The following is a 22,063-nucleotide window of genomic DNA, read 5'->3' on the forward strand; positions in this document are numbered from 1 at the left end:
TAATCCTAATGTGTTTTTACAACAAAAGTTTTGTGCCATTTGGATTACTCATAAATTTCGTTCCTTATGTTTCAAATCCTCAACGTGATCTTACACTTTCATCCATATCGTCCAGTTTCATCAAAATTTTGAACAATTAGCAGAAATGATCACTTTTTGACATTTAGTCACAGAAATGATCATAATAAAGATGACATATTAATTATATATCGACGACGCAATAATGACATAAAGACCACACAAAGATGATATAATGAAACCTGTTCATTTCTGCAACTAAATATCAAACAGTGACCATACATACCTATAGCAAGTATGCGAGACCCACAACATATCAACAGCGCTCAAGCTCTAATAATTAGTAGTTACTAACTTCAAACAAAATCCTCTCTGGATCCTTTTGGCGAGGATCCGGAGGATCCATGAATCGTGTTCGTTCATCAGTATATCGTACAATCAATTTTTGTCAGATACTGTTTATGTTTAATTTTAAATAAAAATATTTAAAATAATTTATGATCACACGATGTACGATGAATGAACACGATTCATAGATCCTAGAATCCTCACAAAGAGGATCCTGAGAGGATCCGAATTCTAGTAACTTAATATGGCTAGTCTCTTTGGCTCACTCCACAAATTTAATTCCATGAGTGGAATAGTTCATTGTTTAGGTCCTAATTCAATATTTTCTTCACCCAACTCCCAAATCAGATAGCTTTAGCCCTTTTTCGGTTCAAAAGGTAGTGTTAGCCTTTGGTTATTTGCCTATATAGTTTTATTATTTATTCACGACCTGTTTATCAACCAAGATAATTATCGTCCATAACAAAGAAATAAAGGGTAATTAGTCACTTTAAACATGACATGTTTGACATTCGGCTGATCAACCGGTAAGTGTACGCCGGTCGACTTGCCGTGCAAAATTTGATCAATTTTTAACATCAGGCATAAACCCTATCATAATAAATTAATAACTGAGTAAGAAATTGTGTTAGGAACTTAGGAGTCAGAGAATGTATCATAAACATGTTTAAGCCTACATCTCAGCAATCCCTCTGCAGCACATCAGCCATGTAACAAGTGCATGCCAGCAGAGGAAAGTGGTTACAGTCCAGCAGTATCCTTATATACAATGTTACAAGAAGCCTGGTCGCATTTGATGCACGCTTCGACTGCTAACAGTGGCCAGCTTGCTCGGCCCTAGATTTGGCGGTACCTGCACCTGCATCTCAGCAAGCTGTCTTACTTTTAACAAAATTGATGCCGGGATAGGTACTGAAGCATGTTTCCGGGAGTTTATCTGCACAATTCCCCACGGACAAACCAAGTTATGTCCGTACTCAAATGAACATCCGGAGAGAAAATCAATGGCGTATAGTGTACTATATACATAGGCATATTTGCTTCCTAGTACAGACGCCAAACATCAGCTTGCAAGTTACGATGAAGTAAACCACCATAGGGCAGCAGATTTTGCAGTAGATAATAAAAATTCAAATATGCCAGTTCAAGTTGTAAAATGCTATGGAGAAGTGATCAAAGTTCGAAAATTTTATTTACAGAATATTGGAATCTCTGGAAGATAATATTTGGATGCAATGTTAGTATTTAAAGGCTGAGGAAAGAGTTCAAAGAAAGCTTGCATTTGAAAGAGATGGGAAGTTCCACACTTCCCGTCTAACCAACTCATAAAAGAGAGGTAGGGGAATGTACTCACTCCATCATCAGGAGGTGTTTGCGCAACGCTAGCTTTCAGCAGGTTTCTCCACTTGTCCTGCAAAATGACACACGTTTTCTCAGTGAAAAGTATTCACCATTTTTTTAGTATAACAAGATGCCAAATGAACTTGGTATCTTGAATACAAATTGTACAGAAAAAACAGACCTTGAGATCAACAGAAGTGCGATATGAATACGATGCAAAGGAAAGCCTTTTGATCTCAGACCACCTCCCAGTGCCACACTTAGAGACACCCTCAACTAATTTTATAACCTCAACAAGAGTCCAAGCTCGATGGTGTTTCCTCCTCATTCCACCTTTCGCTGTGGGAATCTGGGCTGTACCATCATCTGAATTGTCCTCGGATGAATCTGTCTGTTTAATGCCCAAGTTCTTTCGCGGTTCGATTGTGCCCATTACTGAGCGACGCTTGTCTTTCTCTGGTTCAGCAGTACACTACATAGACAACCAATTAACATAACAAAAAAATTAGCATGCAAACCAATTGAAGGGTAATTCAGTATAGCACTCAAACAAAAGACAAACCATGATATTAAAAAAAAAATGTCATTACCCCCGTTAGTCCTCAATAATACAAAATACCAGTCCAAAACTAATAACCGGCTACAGTAATGTTATCGACACATTATCAAATTCAAAAACACATGCCCATTACTCAATGTGAAGTAAGAATAAGGAATCCAGTTAAGCAAACTTGATCTTACCCGTGGTTTCATCCGTTCAGAAGCAGATCTGACTTTCAAGACTTTGTCTACATGCTCACTCTCTGATACAGAACTACGCACGCTAAAGGCCTCTTTTACAAGTTTAGCTGTCACACCCATTCCACTCATATCAAACTTCTACAAATAAAAAATCGAACGCATTCAGGTATTGTGTTGTACAGATGACTTATAGTGCTATATCATAATAGTAATTCCCATGCTTAAGAAGAAAAACAAAAGAAATGATAAAGCAACTCGTATTGCATATTATAAAAGGGTTTTACCTACCATAAGGGCCATAATATTTTTCCTTGGACGGCTTCTACGAACTCGAGAAACATAAGGAACCTGAACCCCAGATCCGCCAAGAGAATCCAACCTGGTGACAAACGTTCTCTCATTTGGAGGGACATTTGTCACACTTCCAAGAGGGTCCAACCTGATGGCAATAGCTCTCTCATTTAAAGGGACATTTCCAAGAGGCCTACAAGATTTTGGAGATGTTTGTCGTTGTCCCGCACTTTTAACTGGACTAGTCACTTTTGGGCTACAATCTTTTGATTCAACTTCAGAAAGCTCTTCAATATATCTCTTAGTGGGCTTTCGAATTCGTTTGGCAGCTCTCTGATCTGTGTGAAGGTCCTCACTTCCACAATCCAGTTCTGCACTAATGTTTACGAATCTCTTGCCTGAAACAGTGACATGATTTTCCATTTTGCTACTGTGGCTAGTTGGTGAAGTTTCATACCCAAGATTCTTTGCTTCACCATCTGACCCCTCAGTGAGCATACCATCAGCATTCTGAATGCTATCATCTTTACCCTTGTTCACCAATTTGTGCATACCATCTGCATTCTGAATGCTATCATCTTTACCCTTGTTCACCAATTTGTTATCTACGATAGTGAAAGTTGTTGTTGAAACATCACAAGAGTTAGTCAACGCCATTGTGATCCTCCTCTTAAGCCACAACTTGTCCTTAACTGTAGTTTCTCTCCCAAAAGTTGCCCGAAATAATTCATGAAGTTCTCTAATTGATAGGTTGTCCAAGCATATCTCCCCCTTTAGTGTATTAACATCAGGCTTTGGACCAGTGCAGATGACAGATGCTGATGACCCACTTTCTATTGGTCCATCCAGCGGTTGTTTTGAGCACTCCCCAATTCTCCCAGATTCATTAATATGGCTTCCATCTGGACTTAGTGATGAAGAAGGAACAATATCCTGCAAAGGAATTTCAGATTGCAGCCTGTCATCAGTAGCAGGTAATTTATCATGCTGATCAGAACACTGGATGTCTACATTCATAAAAGCAGAAGAATGATCAGGAGATCCACATGCTAAGCGGAGCCTCTCTTTCTGTTTGACCTTTTGCAACATCTCCTCGATGTACTACAAAGAGATTTTAGAGGCCGCAAAGGATCCAAGACGATTAATAACTAGATATGCTAAAATTGTACACATACTTGTAGAGATGCAAGGAAAAGAAGAACTGAAAGAAACTATCTATAAGTTTATGAAATGACCAATCAAGCCAGTTGATAAAGAAATATGCCACTAACACATAATACAGACAATAAATTTCAAGATCAAGAAATTCCTTTCTACAAGATTGAAATGCATAGCAGCTAGGAAATATAACTGATGTACAAGGGGTATCTGTAAACATATCCAAGCACTTGAATCAATTTATTAAAGAGACATAAAGATAAAGTTATCCAAAAGAAATATGCTATTCAGAACAGTCATAGCAGGCCATAAGTTTATGCAAGATAGTATTCGTCCATCTGATTCTACAACAGGAGGAAATTTTATCCAGAGAAAGCAAGTCAATACCTCAAGCCGTGCACTTAATTTCACATCAGCTCTGTGTTCTCTGAATGTGAGACACCTGGAAATGTATTGCTCTGTGAGCGATGAAAACCATTACAGAACCAACACCATAAGATATAAAAATAGAATGTCTTCAAATAATTTAATAAACCAAGTTCTACACCTAGTTTCTCACAAAGTCATTTTTCATTGAAACAACACTTCACTAAGTCAGGGAAACAATAGGTATGCAAAACATATCTTGAATATAACTGAAAGTAACCAAAAAGTAGTCACTTTGGTGTTGAATATAAATGAACTCCAAAGCCATTGAGGAGAAAAAGTAAGTTGGAATAAGATTTGTCAAACTAATTTTGAGAATTGAGATTTGAGATGCGCATGTAACTTGAATGATTCAATACAAAAATATGAATGGATACAAATCAGATTCCAATAGTCATTATATACAGAAGCTATAGCTTAAGGTTCCAAATTGCATGCCCTTAAAGTTACAACGTAAAATGATCCATAATGATACAGATGGAAATGAAATAATTAGTCACAACAATAAATCAAATAGACCTTCTGAGCTTTCTTTCTGAGGTTTCCCAGAGGAAGACTCTTCATTGGAAATGCACCGACCATTTCCAGCCTCTGTAATAACAGGTAATTCAACCGTCTCATCAACAAGAAAATCCTCAACTTCCATTACATCATCATCTGTTGCTGGCACTAATCTCCCATCACCTTCAACCTGGAATCAAATAAGACGTTATGAATCTAAAGAAAACAAAATAAATGGCAATGAAATTTTCGAACATGAAGTAACAAGTCCATAGTTGTAACTGCAGTGCAATTTTAAGTTTCCCCCTTAAAGCATTATGGAAAACCTGTCGCCAAACCAAAAGCTGGCCTCTCATTTAATCCAAGTATAAACCTTGAATTTAGAATTGGTGACAAACTAAATCCCCAAAATCAAAGCTTTAGAGAAAGAACATATCAAATTGTAATGCTCAAGCTTCAATTCGTATCTACTATTATTTTCTAAAATCTGATTCGCCCAGAAGGCAGGCAGCAGCCTGGCTGCTTCTAATTGTACTCATTAATTGATGGCTTGACTGCTTCTAATTGTAATTTATGAATAAAATAACTGTTAAAAATCTCTTGATCGATATACAGTCCTTTATAGGCTCTAAAGCAGTATCATGAACGCCCATTACCCAAGCCTATCAAGTTATCATGTTTCTGTACAAATTTGAAAGTTAAACCAATCATAAGGAATGTTCAAACACTTATACCCGGAAAAGAGAACAGAAAGAAGCGGCTTACACTCCAATTTTATGTGCACAAAACTACTAGCACCAACAGAATAGTTGAACTTTTAATGCAAATGAAACATACCCGAACGAGCTTGTATACAACAGGATCGGCAATCTGCTTTGGCGAAGACAAAGAAGAGCTACTTTTCTCAACCCCACTCTCCTCACACATCCCTTCATCATTCCCCTCAACACCGACCACTGTTTCCATGGAAAATCCACCACATGCAACTCAAATACACAAACTGATACCTCAAAACCAAATAAACAAAAACAAAAAACAAAGTAAATGAACAAAGTTAACTTCTAAAATTTTCAAAGGTAATAAAAATAAGATCTTATCCACTAAAATATAAATGCATCCAGAATTCAAAACAAATAAACAAAATTCTCCGATTCAAATACTCAAACCTGCAATTCAAAATTCAAAATTTTCGAAAACCGAAAAGAAAACAGCACAAACGAAATTAACACTACATCAAACTGCATTTCCTCCAAAGACTGCAAATTTCCAATCCCAATTACATAAAACTACATTTCTAGTGAGAGAAAAGCACCATTTCGGGCAAAATTGCTAAGTAATTCAAATGATATCACACTAAAAGCTGAAAATTTACATGCAGAAGTACCAAAACACTAGAAAGTGTTCAAAATTTTCACATTCGGAGCAAACTTGAATAGCAGAGGAAGCGAAATTAAGTAGGACGGGGCTCACCATAGGACTGTGAGAATGAGGAGCGAGTTGACTCAGTCCTTGCGAGTGTAAAATTGCAAGGATAGCGACCGATTCGAAGCGCGCCGGGCACTGAGTTGGGAAGAAGACGAGTCGTTTTCTGCGAGAAAGCTTGTGCGGGAAGCTTTGAGGAAAGGGAAAACAATCGGATTGTTCTTCTGCTGCACTGCGCCCGTCTGTGTGCGCTTCTGCTTTTTTGGCTCGCTTTTTTAGTACGCTGTGAGCATAATGTCGTACGGTAGCGGACTCCAAACACTACTTCCAATGCAGTTCACAATTGGACTTGGCGTCCGGGTCTCTTTAAATTTTTTGTTTTTTTTTTATTTATTTTTCTTTTTGAGTATAATTTTTTTTTTTTTGGCTTAAATGTTAAAATGATCTCGATGTTCTTCTGATTGCGTCGCTAGTCAATTAATGATCATATAGGGAAGTGTTATTATCACTCTAAAAATTCTATTCTACACTTCTCACAAGTGTATTTTTCTTTCCAAATATAGAAAATTTGGAGTGTAAAATGAAATTTTTGGAATGCTAATAACAATTTCTTCCAATTTATTTATAACAAAATCTATTTGATTTACAAATTTGTAAATGATAAAAGTAAAAATTAGATGAAAAATTACTCTACCCCAACTCTCGAACATTCTCCCTAACTTTCTCAACTCTCCCATTTTGCTTCCTCTCCCATTTTGCATCCCCCCTTCCCTCTATCACAACCTTAAATAATTTTCAGATTGAAAGTTTTATCTTTTATACGTGTTATTTCTCATTAATTTGCATATTTATGTAAATTTAAATTTAAATAAAGAGAGTGTAATATATGATTCTTTCAATTGCGATTAGTTTCTCGATTGATTACATAGTCCAAAATGAGGTGGCTGGTACATAGTTGAAAATGAGGTGGTCGGTATTATTTTTCTTGGGACTACGATGATGGAACTCGTACAATAACAAGTGAGGTCGAGGTGGACCTAAAGATGCATTCATTGAGTTGCGTGTGTGACTAGGGTTTGGGTTTGGGCCAAGGACAATACTGATGGCTTGGTGGGTTTGCTTAAAAAAAAAATCACTTTGAAATTATATTTCTTTCTATTTTAATTAAAACATATTTTTCTATAATCGGTTATATTATTTTGATGAATTTTTAATAGAGATTGAATGGAATGTCTTTAATTGGCTAACGGAAATAAACACGAAGATTAAATTTGTCCAATTGAAAATACAAGACTAAATTAGCCAAATGACTATAACACATGTGGACCATTTGAGGCTTTTTTTTTTTTTTTTTTTTTTGGTTATTGGGTTCAAATTACATGGTCATCAGTGGTGATTCTGACAAAACTATCACAACACGACAACAAAAATTAAACGACAACAAAATTAGTTGGTTAATACCTACTATTGATAAGAACACAAGTGTAAATGCAATATTGAATGGTTTAGACTAATTGTTACTTGGTTAGAATATGAGTATGACTCAATTGGTAAGGCCATCTCCAACCGACCCAGTCAAAGGGTTATAGGCTAAAAATAGTTCAAAATGACGCGAAAACAGTCTCTAACCGTGGGTTAGGCCAAAGGGCTTATGGGCTCCATTGGGCCAAAAATATGAAATCAGGCCAACCGACTGGCTCATTCCAGCTAGCCAGCCCAGGGCGACCCAAAAATATGAATTGCAACAGCTACCTAGCATCAGCATGACGCCAGGTTAATGTTGCATTTAATTTTTTTTTTTTTTTTGGGGGACGAGTTTAAAAAAAAAAAAAAATTCTTATGTTTTCCACTATAAATACCTAAGTTATTACTACACCATTTTTCACATAATTTTCACCATCTCCAACCGAAGGATGGCCAAATGGCTCCCTTTAGCTGTAGAGCCTTGCAAGAAATTAATATTTTAATGAACAATGTCAACCATATTTTATACCATCTCCAATCGAGGAGGTCAAAGGGCCATAGGCCAAACATAGCCCTTTGACAAAAAAACCATCTCCAATCGAGAGGGCCAAAGAGTCATATGCCAAACATAATTTATTATTTAATTGAATTAATATGGTTACTTAAATTAAACTACCATGTTAAAATAAGGTTTTCGGACATATTTTGAATGTCACTTGTCGCAAATAAATAAACCTCTGGATTTCTTATCTTTATATAATTTTAATAAGTTTTATTTTGTTTAATGTCATTTAAGTTTCATGTCGTTCAAGTTTGACTAACTCCCCCAAGTAGTACTAGGGTGGAGATTGTGTTGTTTAATTTAAAGAGTACAACGTAAATATTAAAAACTACAACTTCAATCTAAGATTTTTGTTGATAGAATGGTGTAGGAATGGCTTAGGTATTTATAGGAAAACAAATTTGAATTTTTTTGTTTGAAAAAAAATTGGTCCCAAAAATAAAAATAAAAATCAAATGCAACGGTAACCTTGGCATCATGCTAACGCTAGGTAGCTGTTTTCAAATATTTGGGTCGACCGGGGCTGGTTGGATGGCTGGAATAGGCCAGCCAGTTGACCTAATTTCAGATTTTGGCCTAGTAGGGCCCACAAGCCCTTTGGCCTAGTCTTCGATTGGAGACCGTTTTCGTGTTATTTCAAGCTATTTTTAGCCCTATGACCATTTGGCCGGTTCGGTTGGAGATGACCTTAGTATCATGATGATAGGGTAGTTGAAAGATAGGTCATGTGGTAAAAAATTAGGATTTTAAGCCCATCTAATGAAGTATGTTAGGAATTGCCCAAAACCGTCAACTCTTAGTTAATTATTATCATATGAGCCACACATATTAGGCTAAACCGAAACTTTCCGTTAATTGTTAGCACGTGAGACTTAAAATGTGAGGCTAACGTTATCTTTTTAGTTACACATGTGAGCCCCATGTGTTAACAATTAATGGAGAGTTGACGAAATTTTCAATTCTGGGCCTAAATCCTAACATCTTTCACCACATGAGCTTAAATTCTAATTTTTTTTACCACATAAACTATTTTCCAACTACCCTACCACTACATGAACTATTAACCCAATTAAGCCCAAGCAATATTCCTATTCAAAACTATAGTAAGAGGACACTTAGTACTAATCTACTGGTATTCCTCTTTACTTGTAAATGAAATATCTTAGATATGATTCTCGTCAAAAAACAAATTTGAACCATATTATTGTTAGCCTATTGTGAAACTTAACCCACCCGAATCTTCCTCTTAAAAGGAGGATCTTAAGTTCACGACTCCCAACCCCTATTAATCAAAAAGAAAAAGAATTCTCTTTGAATTGTAACCATAAGAGTAAATATGCATCAAAGTCAATCCAAAAAAGGGACAAGAGAGAGAGAAATAAGCGTTAAAGAACACAAAGAGACGCAGCCCAATACTATTTCCCATACGAAGTTAAGATTCCAACAGCACAAATCGGGAGGACATAAACGCGGGTAACATATAGAGCTTGAGTTGCTTTTTCTATTTGCTGGCTAAGAAAATTACAATTCTAAACACATAATCTCATTTGATTTCTCATATTCCAGTCGGGTGCTAACAGGCATCCAACTAGAAATGAGATTATGCGGAATATGAGAAATTAGTATATTGACAAAAACAAAAAACAAAAAAAAAGAACTGAGCATGCGTAAAAACAACTCTAAGCAGCGACAAGGCCAGCTGGTATTTCAGACTTTCAGTTGCCACAACTGGGGGCCTGATCTGATGTAGTCCTCTTTGGGCTTGGTGGATGGTGACCAGATCAGGTAGGGGTGTTTTGGGGCCTTGCTTACCCTTGGGATTCCAATCGAGCGTGATTTTGACCTTAATCCCAAGAACACCTTGAAAAATGGATATACGAAAAATAAGTAAAGATAACGAAAGCACATAAAAGCCAGAATGATGGAGGAGCTAACCTGTCTAAGAAGCACATGCGGCACAGCAGCATCGATATATTCCTTAACAGGCTGGCCAGAGGATATCATGTATTCATCCTTGAACTTCATAAACTTGGCACGCTGAGCCCTGAGTTTGCCACTAACCATGACCCACATGTTGTATGGAAGAAAAATTCCTTCTACTATGTTGGTGCATCCTAATAAGGTCAAGTGGAAAGAAACAGCTTTCGTTCACACCTCGCATCCCTCTGCAGCACTTTCCATGACAAATCTACGAACGCCCTTGTAAACACGAAAAATTCCTGAAATAAGAAACAAGAATACATGTACAAAATATATTTTTGTATTAATGATTTTGGGGTTACAATCTCTTTGTAATTTGATCCTCTGATTCTATCTTCGTAGGGTGTAGGTTTGTGGATGAGTTGTTGATCTAAATGGCCGTCGGGGCTTGATCTAAGGATGAACAGTTGATGAATGGATCTTTAAGAGGCGTTGGGCTTGATCTTGAAGAATGGGTGTATGAGTTTGTTAAGGTTGTTGATCCAAAGGGCCGTTGGGGCTTGATCTTAGGATGAACGGATGATAAATGATGAACACTTTCTTCAAGGGGCCGTCGGGGCTTGATCTTGAGTTAGTTGGAGTTCTTCAAGAGCCATTGGGGCTTGATCTTGAAGGAGGATTTGACGAAGAACAAAAAGTGTTTTCTTGATCCTTCAGGATTTGCTTGAGAGCTTTAGAGTTTCAAGGCTTCAAGGTTTTGGTGTAATGTAAATTTCTCTTCCTTTCTTCTTTTTCAAAATGAATGTCTTGGCTTCCTATTTATAGAATTCCAAAACTTGATTTTTGGATTTAAATAATCAGATGAAATAAATCATTTCTGTCAGGTATTGACACGTGTCCTATTTGATGACTTTTCCAATTTATTTCGATTTTTCGTTGAGTCACACGCTACATGTAAAATTTATGTGACACGTGAGAGTTGAAATTTTAATTATTGGTCAACATTCATTTCACCGAAATTTTGATGTCTACAAATGCCCCACTTCAAGGCGCGTTGTAGACATGTGCTTGTCACGTGTAGAAGATGCGTTTTGAAGTCTCTTAATGTAGATGTCAACCCAAGGGCCGTCAAAGCTTGATCTTGAATTGGGCTGGAAATTTCTTCAAGGATCATCGAGGCTTGATCTTGAGTTCGACTGGAAGATTTTCTGGTTTCCTCCAATCGTTGATTTTCCACAGGCTTAATCTTGAACTAGGCTGGAGAATTCTTTTGGTCTCCTTCGAATGTCTGAACTTACTCCTTTTATCTAGAGTTGAATTTGATTCAAGGGTGGTGAACACTTGATTTTGAATCGAACTTGTGATTTCTTCAAGGGCCATCGAGGATTGATCTTGAATTGAAATAAGACCATGAGTGGTTTCAGGATTCAAACACATGGCAGACAAGCACTGAGGTGGAGGTGATAACTTGTTTCTTTGTTCAATCTTTACAATTCATATTTGATGAGGGTTAGAGGATGACTCAGCATATGCAGTTGTTGCGTTTGCTGACGATCCACAAGATTGATGTTTCATTGTCACTCGTCTTAGCTGTTCTCCAAGCAAATGTGGTCCCTTCTCTAGAAGTGTATCAACCGTTGAAGATGACTACTCGAGAGCAATGGTAGGTAAGCAACCAGGGAATAGATTCCAGGTAGTCGGTTCCAGATCGAAAGACTGACTCCAAGTGCCGGCTGATTGCTCTCTTTCACTTTGTTATACGAGTAAGAACAAGGACAAAGGAAAGGACATGGAGAAAGCATGATATGAGATACATTTGCTTTTGAAGAAGCAGCGAATGAATCAGCACATATATTTGTTGTGCTTGTCTTCACATGCTTCGATGTATCATTTTCACTTGCCTTACTTGCTCCCTTTGCAGAAGTGGTATTTCCTTATGCAGGTTTGGCATCTGCTCTTGTAGTATTTGTCCTCTGATACAAGAGTGGAATGCAAACCTTGCATTTGAATGGACCATCACTTCTTGGTGGCAGCGCAAGTTTGAGTGGAGGTTCCGACATATTGCTTTCTCTGTTCTTGTCTTGGCAGGTGAGAACAAGAGCAAAGGAAAAGACAGGGAAAAAGCATGATATGAGATACCTTTGCTTTTGCCCTTGATGATATGAGATACTTTTGCTTTTGAAGAAGCAGCGAATGAATCAGCACATATATTTGTTGTGCTTGTCTCCACATGCTTCGATCTACCGTTTCCTCCTACCTCATCTGTACTCCAGACATCTGGTATCTTCTTTGGGGAAGAAGAAAATTGAGTATTTCGAGAGGCTTTGCTGGGAGGGCGCCCTCAGAGGTGAGGAAAAGTTGGGCATTTTTTTGCAGGTCTGCCTTGCCATAAAAAATGAAGGTCGACATATATAAGGATTTCCCAATAGCAAGTGGTGGTACTGTTCCTTTACCATTGTCGACAACTGTTGGGTAATTGAAACAGTAAGATTCACGCGTTCTCAACTTTGTCAGAAATCTTTGGCAAAGTTGCTTGTAATGTCTGCAAAGTTGAGGTTACATGTGAAAGATACTGACAAGTTTTGATCCAGCAAATCCGATTTTTTTTTTTTTGAAATTCAAAGAGTGATGACTCTTCGATCATTAAATAAGCGGCCCAGCTTTTGAGGTTCGGAGGATGTTACCTCTTTGATTTCTGAACAAACGCTTCTTCGATTTTTGAGCAAGCGTCTCTTCGATTTCTGAACAAACGCTTCTTCGATTTCTGAGCAAGCGTCTCTTCAATTTCTGAACAAACGCCTCTTTGATTTCTGAGCAAGCGCCTCTTCGATTTCTGAATGAACAACCCTGTTCCTCCTTTTTTTATAGAGGCAAAAATTGTGTGGTAGTTGGGATAATAACCTCCACGCGTTTTCAACTTTGTCAGAGATCTTTGACAAAGTTGCACGTGTTATCTAAAAAGCCGAGATTGTGTCTGAAGAGCGTTGCCGAACTTTACGCAGGAAAATCCGGCTTTTAAGATTTGAAGAGTGGTGTCTCTTCAATTTTTTGAATCGGTGGTCGTGTCGCCTTTCCTTTTTATAGAGGTATCGATTACCTCCAACATGCACACTTTGAAGATTGCTCATTCGTGAAAATCATCTCCGATGTATTTTGTTTTAACGACCCTTTGAGATTTTACTTCATCCAACCATTCTCTTTTAACACCTTTGAAAATGGCTAACCCATCTAACATTTGCTTAGATTTGAGTCTCAGCAGTGATACGGGCGCGTCGCGTCAAGGTAATGTATGGTGCCCATCTTTCTTATCTTCTAGTGGCCCTCTTACAGGTGAAGACTCCGTGATGAAGGATGCAACAACAGCTACAATAGTAGCTAGGAACCTCCTCACTCCTAGAGATAGTAGGCTGCTTTCAGGACGGTCCGATGAGTTGGCCGTTCAAGAATCCCTAGCTCTCAGTGTTCAGTGTGCGAGCTCCGTGTCCAACATGGGCCAACGCCTACTTACTCAATCCCGTCAGTTGAATCATTGATGGCGGAGGTAGAAAATCTTAAACAAGAGATCCAACAGCTTGAGCGCGAGAATAGAGGTTTGCACGTGCTTGCAAATAATTATTTGACGAGCATGAAGAGGAAGCTTGATGAGCTGCAAGAATCTAAAGGTCGAATTCAAAGTGACCGTCACAGACTTGCGGCTTTCTTTCAGAGGCACCTTTTTCCTGCGTCATCTAGCGTTCCACCAAGTATTGAGGCCTCGAATAATCTATCTTCGATGCCTCCCGCTCCTGGAGTTTTGCCAAGTAGTGGGGCTTCACGTGAACAACCTTTGTGAAAGCTCCATCTTTTTTTTTTTTTTTTTTTTGTACGCACTTGTAATTTCTCAGAGATTAATGGACATGCTTTATTTTATTCAGTGTATTGTGCTAAATACAGATAAAACATATACATCATCAAGATGTGTGTTTTTTTTTTTTTCACTTGATACCGTCCATCATCATTCCTTTTTATTTTATTTATTTTTTTTATTCTTTACCTTCATCATTGGTTCCCAACATCATCATTGCTTCCCAACATCATCATTCCCTTTTATTTTTTTTAACATCATCATTGCTACCTCTCCACCATCATTTCCTTTTATTTTTTTTATTATTTTTTTTTTCTTTTCTTTGCTTTCGGTCGCGCTGATTCACCAAGATTCCACCATTTTTTTTTCTTTTCTTTGATGATATGAAATACTTTTGCTTTTGAAGAAGCAGCGAATGAATCAGCACATATATTTGTTGTGCTTGTCTCCACATGCTTCAATATGCCAGTTTCCTCCTGCCTCATCTGTACTCCAGACATCTGGTATCTTCTTTGGGGAAGAAGAAAATTGAGTATTTCGAGAGGCTTTGCTAGGAGTGTGCCCTTAGAGGTGAGGAAGAGTTGGGCATTTTTTTGCAGGTCTGTCCTTGCCATAAAAGATGAGAGTCGACATATATAGGAATTTCCCAATAGCAAGTGGTGGTACTGAAGCCTGGGGTGTGGAGCCATATGACTTAGAAGATGCTGATGCAAGTTGCAAGAGTCTTGTGAACAAAGGCATTGTGCGTGCTGCTGATATAAAGTTTCCCTTGCCATACCGACCAAAATCGTTTTCTCTTGTAATTGCATCGGATGCATTAGATTACTTGTCTCCGAAGTACCTCAACAGAACTCTTCCAGAGTTGGCGAGGGTATCTGCTGATGGTGTTGTTATATTTACGGGTTATCCAAGTCAGCATAAAGCTAAAGTTGCAAAGCCATCCAAATTTGGCCATCCAGCGAAATTGCGAAGCTTGTCATGGTGGATAAGGTACCTTGTTCAAACAAGCTTAGAAGAGAACGAAGTAGCCTCAAAGAAGTTTGAACAGGCTTCACTAAAGAGATCTTACCTCCTACTACTCCAAACTCCTCTACATTTCCTCCCTGCACCATGTGGGGAATATATATATATATATATATATATATATATATATATAAATTATTATTAAAAGAAAAAAAAAAGGGACACGCCAGTCTGGAAAGAAGAAGAAATGGTGGAATCTTGGTGGATCAGCGCCATCGAAAGCAAAGAAAAAAAAATAATAAAATAAAATAAAAGAGAATGATGGTGGAGAGGTAGCAATGATGATGTTGAAAAAATAATAATAAAATAAAATAAAACAGAATGATAATGTTGAGAAGCAATGATGATGTTGGGAAGCAATGATTAAGGTAAAGAATAAAAAAAATAATAAAATAAAATAAAAGGGAATGATGATGGACGACATCAAGTGGAAAAAAAAAAAACACATCTTAATGATGTATATGTTTTATCTGTATTTAGCACAATACATTGAATAAAATAAAGGATGTCCATTAATCTTCAAGAAATTACAAGTACGTACAAAAAAAAAAAAAAAAAAAAGATGGAGCTTTCACAAAGGTTGTTCACGTGAAGCCCCACTACTTGGCAAAACTCCAGGAGCGGGAGGCATCGAAGATAGATCATTCGAGGCCTCAATACTTGGTGGAACGCTAGATAACGCAGGAAAAAGGTGCCTCTGGAAGAAAGTCGCAAGTCTGTGACGATCACTTTGAATTCGACCTTCAAATTCTTGCAGCTCATCAAGCTTCCTCTTCATACTCGTCGAATAATTATTTGCAAGCACGTGCAAACCTCTATTCTCGCGCTTAAGCTGTTGGATCTCTTGTTTAAGATTTTCCACCTCCGCCATCAATGATTCAACTTGACGGGATCGAGCAAGTAGGCGTTGGCCCATATTGGACACGGAGTCCGCACATGAACACTGAGAGCTAGAGACTCTTGAACGGCCAACTCATCGAACCGTCCTAAAAGCAGCCTACTATCTCTAGGAGTAAGGAGGTTCCTAGCTACTATTGTGGTTACAATCTCTTTGTAATTTGATCCTCTGATTCTATCTTCGTAGGGTGTAGGTTTGTGGATGAATTGTTGATCCAAAGGGCCGTCGGGGCTTGATCTAAGGATGAACAGTTAATGAATGGATCTTCAAGGGATGTTGGGCTTGATCTTGAAGAATGAGTGTACGAGTTTGTTGAGGTTGTTGATCCAAAGGCCGTTGGGGCTTGATCTTAGGATGAACGGATGATGAATGATGAACACTTTCTTCAAGGGGTCGTCAGGGCTTGATCTTGAGTTGGTGGGAGTTCTTCAAGGGCCGTTGAGGCTTGATCTTGAAGGAGGATTTGACGAAGAACGAAAAGTGCTTTCTTAATCCTTCGGGATTTGCTTGAGAGCTTTAGAGTTTCAAGGCTTCAAGGTTTTGGTGTAATGTAAATTTCTCTTCCTTTCTTCTTTTTCAAAATGTATGTGTAGACATCGAAAACTTTCGTGTTCACAGTATGCCTTGGCTTCCTATTCATAGAATTCCAAAACTTAATTTTTGAATTTAAATAATCAGATGAAATAAATCATTTCTGCCAGGTATTGACATGTGTCCTATTTGATGACTTTTCCAATTTATTTCGATTTTTCATTGAGTCACACGCTACATGTAAAATTTATGTGACACGTGAGAGTTGAAATTTTAATTATTGGTCAACATTCATTTCACCGAAATTTTGATGTCTACAGCCCTAACAAAAAAGAAGGTAGAGGGATGATCAATAGAAGTCAACAAACCCATATACCTCGGTAATAACTAAATCATAATGGTTGTGCAAAAACAGATACGTACAAGCCCAATTATGGCATAAACCAAGCAACACGGAACAAGGAAACAATGTATTGGTCAATCCCAACAATGTAGGTGAATGTCATAGGGACTATGGTTCTGAATACTAATTGATTAACTCAGGATTGAAATTAAGGAACTTTAACGAAAAGCTCCCGGTACTGTTCATTTTAACGAAAAACCACATTTTTACACTAAAAAGTCAATCCTGATACAATTCACTTTACCCTTTATTTTGTCCTTTTTTTTAAAACTCAAAGTTTCCAAGCCCTTTTCATTAGTTTTCCCAAACTTAAATTCGTAATGCATGTTTAATTAATTGATTCCCTCAAGCACGCTGACAATTAATGACTATATTAGGATTGGTTTTTAACCCAAAATAAAAAGTATATTAGGATTATATAATACAGGAATGCTATGAAATGTAGGAGTTCCCGAACTCCAAGAACTATTAACAGTTCAAACAGATTAACAAAACTCCAAACATATAATGTAAGCATTCTTGAGGATCCTCTTAACCCATTATTGTATTGTAGGTAGGGAAAATGTAAAAGAATGCTAATAAATTTGACAAGATATTGGGCATGCAATTGACAATTGTATTTTCCTTTTGCAAGACTAACCTATATCCCAAAATAAATAGATGTTAACAGCTTAACGGGTTCTCTCACAACAGTGGGCTTGGATTTTGCAAAAAGTGATAAGTCAACTTAAATAGGTGGATCATGGATACTGAACTCAGATATTTAAACTTACAATTAGCATGTAAAACATTGGCCACTACAGCTTAAGGTTCGAAGCAGCCAAGTAACATTTCATGCTGATGTTCAAGGACTAGTATATTAGCTTTGGAAAACACAGGAATGTTATGAAATGTAGGAGTTCCCGAACTCCAAGAACTATTAACAGTTCAAACAGACTAACAAAACTCCAAACTGCAATTTAAGCATCCAAAGGGTCCTCTTGACCCATTATTATGAGTAAAGGGAGATAAAATCTGAATGCTATAGCTATTAATGATACCATCTAGAAACAGTAGACATGTGAAATTGTTTTCTATAGAAAGAAATCATCTCTGTTGCGTGGATGTACAAACTGTACTTAATTAATTGCAGATGTACATACATAATTATTTGTACTAAAAATTCGCGAGTAAAACATAGTTGCAGTCTACGGAGTAAAACTTTTGTTATTATAGATTAATGCTAATAGATTCCCATGAATATATACAAGTGTGCAATTTCAGGAAGCAATTCGATAGTTCATAGAGATAATGCATAAGATATAATGATATGTTGGATACTAAGAAATTTGACACTTATCATCCCAACAGGAGTAACATTTATGTAATGTCAATCATGTTTGAAACTCAATTAGTCGTAAATGTTTGTACTTCATTTATTTTCCTCAATCACAGTGATGTTCAATGACTGGCAGTTTAGGTTTGGATGACACATAAATGTTATGAAATGTAGGAGTTCCCGAACTCCAAGAACTATTAACAGTTCAAACAGACTAACAAAACTCCAACCTGTAATGTAAGCATTCTTAAGGATCCTCTGAACCCATTATTGTGAGTAAAGGAGATATATTATTGAATGCTAAAGCTAATAAAATTGAAATGTACAAGTGTGTGTATGTGTGTGCGCGCATGCGTGCAAGTTTGAATTTGTGTATGTGCATTTGGGGGTGATACAATAAATGTAGAAAGAAATCGTATAAAATATAATGAGATGATGGAGGTCACATCCCCAACAATAAAAATCTCAAATGGAGCGGTTCCTATGTGACAATAATTAGTGAAATGCTTTTTCTTAATTTCATTCCCTTAGTCAAACTGAGGTTCACTAACGGTATGAAATGTAGGAGTTCCCGAACTCCAAGAACTATTAACAGTTCAAACAGACTAACAAAACTCCAACCTGTAATATAAGCATTATTAAGGATCCTCTTAACCCATTATTGTGAGTAAAGAGAGATATATTATTGAATGCTAACACTAATAAAACTGATATGTATGAGTGTGTGAGTGTGTGAGTGTGTGTGTGTGTGCGCGCACGCACGCGTGCATGTGCTTGTGTGTGCACGCCCATGTGTGCAAGTTTGAGTTTGTGTATGTGCATGTGATACAATAAATATAGATTAAAAAGAAACCACATAAGATATAATGAGATGATGGAGGTCACATCCCCAACAATAAAAATCTCAACAGGAGCAGCACCTATGCGACAATAATTAGTGAAACGGTTTTTCTTAATTTCATTCCCTTAGTCAAATTGAGGTTCACTGACTATTATATTAGATGCAGAAACAAAGGAATTTTATGAAATGTAGGAGTTCCCGAACTCCAAGAACTATTAACAGTTCAAACAGACTAACAAAACTCCAACCTGCAATGTAAGCATTCTTTAGGATCCTCTGAACCCATTATTGTGGGTAAAAGGAGATAAAAACAGAACGCTATTAAGCTGACATCTGTTAGAAAGAGTATTGGAAACCACTTCCTTTTACCCAGACTAACGTTTATAAAGCATCTCAAAACCAATAGTCATACAGCATTGTAACAATAGGTAAAGAGATCAAGTCAGTTTTCAGCATACCTCCGGACAGCAAACCCTCCTAGAAGCTTGTAACCCAAAGACTCTGCCTTAGCAACGGCAAAGAGCCCTCGGTTGTTGACTTTCTCTGCTTAAAGATCAACACTGTTCTCAAAAACTTAAAACGCTTCTGAACAACAGATGTCAGTTCTGTACTTCTTCCCTTCTCACCTAAACCCATCAACAAAAAAGTCTAATCAGGAAACACAAACTTATCAACTCATGTTATAAGCTAAATCGGAAACCTTTTTTCCCCAAAAACTCTCCATAAGTAGAAGAATGCCTTATCTATACCGAACCTATTGCACTGTAATCTTCCTTTTAAGAAGAAACAGATTCTATTGCAATATCTATAGTAAAGAATTCAATTCCGAAACAACTGAGTTATCGTGAAATCTTCACTGCACTGCACTTAATAAGGTCCACATATTTCTTTCTTAAATAATCTCATCCGACGAAATTATTAACACTGAATCTTCACATTTTCTTATGAATTGCGCATAAGATCAATAATTGAACTTCGGGGTCATTTCCGAAGCCTTATCCTCAAGTAGATAAGCATATCAGTAACCAAATCAATTCGACTTATAAACTTAATAATCTCAACATTGAAAAAATGGACACACTTTTTACCCAAAAAATAAATAAAAATGCAAACACTAGTATCAGCCTTGATCTTCCATTTTCTCAAGGACCTAGCCAACAAAATATTAAAAAGATCAAAGTTACTAACTTTCAGCTAATTGCGTAGTGTAAATCTACATAAAATCTCAAATTCAACCAAAAATTAAAAAAATAAATAAATCAATGTCATACCGAGAACGTTTTGAGTCCAAGTGGCTCTGACGATGATCTCGGTCCACACCGGCGTAACCGTAACTTCAACGCCGGAGTAGCCACCCTACGCCAGCTCTCTGGTCAGCACCTCGTTCGGCTCCGCGAACAACACTCCGTCGGCCACAAACTGCGATACGCAAATGAAATTAGATAACAAATCGTATTCTTTCAAACGGGTGGAAATCGTCGGAAAATTTACACTAGGGCGTGTATGGGCGTCGAAACCGTATTCTTTCAAAGGTGAGACCTTTCGCTTTTTGCTCGTAGCCGCCATGGTTGGTCGCCGCAACTTTTTGGGACGTTCAGTGACTTAAAAGAAAAAAAGAGAAAAGCCAAAAAAAAAAAAAAAAAAAACTGCTTAGCAGCTTTTGGTAGTTGCTTTATTTGGATTGGGAAACCCTAGAAAGTTGAAGGATTATATAGGAGGGTAAGGGGTGATCTGACCGTTGATACTATGAACGTTCGAGATTAAACCTTCAAGTGCATCTCCCGAAGACTCGGCATATCCGCAGGGTGGACAAGGTCCGGTTCAGTCCGATTCACTCCTCAAATCGAAATTGGAGCCATAATAAAGTTACGGTTTAGTCTAATTTGATTCACGTGAACATGACCACAAAAAAAAAAAAAAAAAAAAATCAATTGAATTGTTCCGGTCCGGTTTGAATTAAGGGTGGACATTTGATTTGGTGAATCAAACTGGATCAAATAGAGAAAAATAAAAATCATCGGTTTTGCTTTGAATCAATTTGGTTCTTGGTTTTTTTTTTTTTTTTTGGTTAAAAAGGAAATTTTATTACACAACTAACATAAACTTGTACCATAGGCCCAACATACACCTATAAACAAACAAAAAAGGCCTAAAACAAAAGTAAAGCAGAAAAAGAACTCAACAACAGTAAGACCCAGAAAAACAGCACAGCTTCTGCCAGAAGCTTCCACTACAATCTCCACCAACAAAAACAATTTCCAGTTCATCGCTCAATTCCCTATTCACCGTTGAGTATTGCCTCCGCAGACGCCACTTCCAACCCCTGATTTGCTACTTGAGCACAACCATAAACAATGGATAGTCGACAACAAAGCGAAAGAAGCTGACTACCGGTATGAAGCTTGTGCAAACCCATGAGCGACACTGCCAGAATCGGCAAACAATAAGGAGTAAGTGATGGTGTTGGAAACACTCGAGCTGGTGTAAACACCGAAACTCTACACACGATCTCACCAAAAAATAATAAAAAAATTAAATTACTCCACATATTATTAATTGGTTCATAATGAAAATCTAAAATTTTGGCCAACAAAAAAAGTTGTATGTTAATGAAAGCATTTATTTTAGAAATTAGGGTAAATTCATTATAAATTCAATTTTATGAGTTAATATCAGTAATAGTCCACTTCTTCAAAATAGGTCTTATGACTGTTATCTTTTTGTTAAGTTTTGATAAAAATGAAAATTTTAAAGAATTGTAGTATCCTAAATCATAAAAATTAAATTCCTTGAACCTTGTTGCATTTAGTCTTTTTAGTTATTTAATAAACCTGTATCATAGATTTCTTTATGATATGACATAGGTATGTTATAATTGGACTCAATTTAAAAACCAGTTTGGATTTTTGGACGCGGATATAACCGTCCCTGGAAATTAACTTGGCTTCTTAATGGTTGAGGAGGAGTTTTCCTCAATTAACTTCGTGGCTGATTTACGGAATTTTGAGTTTAT

General features: G+C 37.2%; 1 protein-coding gene across 7 annotated transcripts; it reads right to left on the reverse strand.

The window, feature by feature from the left end:
* Nucleotides 1-944: 944 nt before the first annotated feature.
* On the reverse strand, nucleotides 945-20,728 carry LOC103961527. Of its 7 annotated transcripts, XM_048587272.1 has the most exons (12): nucleotides 20,542-20,728; nucleotides 20,322-20,469; nucleotides 19,509-19,676; nucleotides 6,295-6,500; nucleotides 5,662-5,824; nucleotides 4,843-5,014; nucleotides 4,285-4,355; nucleotides 2,737-3,840; nucleotides 2,449-2,586; nucleotides 1,889-2,179; nucleotides 1,647-1,777; nucleotides 1,170-1,303 (listed from the first exon to the last, which is right to left on the reverse strand). In XM_048587272.1, exons 5-12 carry the CDS (start codon nucleotides 5,788-5,790, stop codon nucleotides 1,300-1,302), a joined length of 2,040 nt encoding a protein of 679 aa, XP_048443229.1. In that variant the 5' UTR covers nucleotides 5,791-5,824; nucleotides 6,295-6,500; nucleotides 19,509-19,676; nucleotides 20,322-20,469; nucleotides 20,542-20,728; the 3' UTR covers nucleotides 1,170-1,299. The 7 variants fall into 7 exon arrangements, with proteins under 7 accessions (XP_048443225.1, XP_048443231.1, XP_048443228.1 ...); XM_048587268.1 differs by lacking the exons at nucleotides 19,509-19,676; nucleotides 20,322-20,469; nucleotides 20,542-20,728 and adding an exon at nucleotides 10,208-10,598 and having other exon boundaries at nucleotides 945-1,303; nucleotides 1,721-1,777; nucleotides 6,295-10,132; XM_048587274.1 differs by lacking the exons at nucleotides 19,509-19,676; nucleotides 20,322-20,469; nucleotides 20,542-20,728 and having other exon boundaries at nucleotides 945-1,303; nucleotides 1,721-1,777; nucleotides 5,662-5,810; nucleotides 6,295-6,565.
* Nucleotides 20,729-22,063: the final 1,335 nt, after the last annotated feature.

This window comes from the organism of the source record quoted next, unplaced genomic scaffold (assembly GCF_019419815.1).
Source record: "Pyrus x bretschneideri cultivar Hongxiangsu unplaced genomic scaffold, Pyrus_bretschneideri_v1 Contig26, whole genome shotgun sequence".
Taxonomy (NCBI): domain Eukaryota; kingdom Viridiplantae; phylum Streptophyta; class Magnoliopsida; order Rosales; family Rosaceae; genus Pyrus; species Pyrus x bretschneideri.

Bases quoted from the DNA above. Each gene is read 5' to 3' on its own strand.
- LOC103961527 (XM_048587268.1), bottom strand. From the start codon at position 5,790: ATGGAAACAGTGGTCGGTGTTGAGGGGAATGATGAAGGGATGTGTGAG. The intron at 2,180-2,448 runs GTAAGATCAAGT...TTGTCTATGTAG, and splicing joins CTGAACGGATGAAACCACGG to TGTACTGCTGAACCAGAGAA. The intron at 1,304-1,720 runs GTGAGTACATTC...GGAATTGTGCAG, and splicing joins AAACACCTCCTGATGATGGA to ATAAACTCCCGGAAACATGC.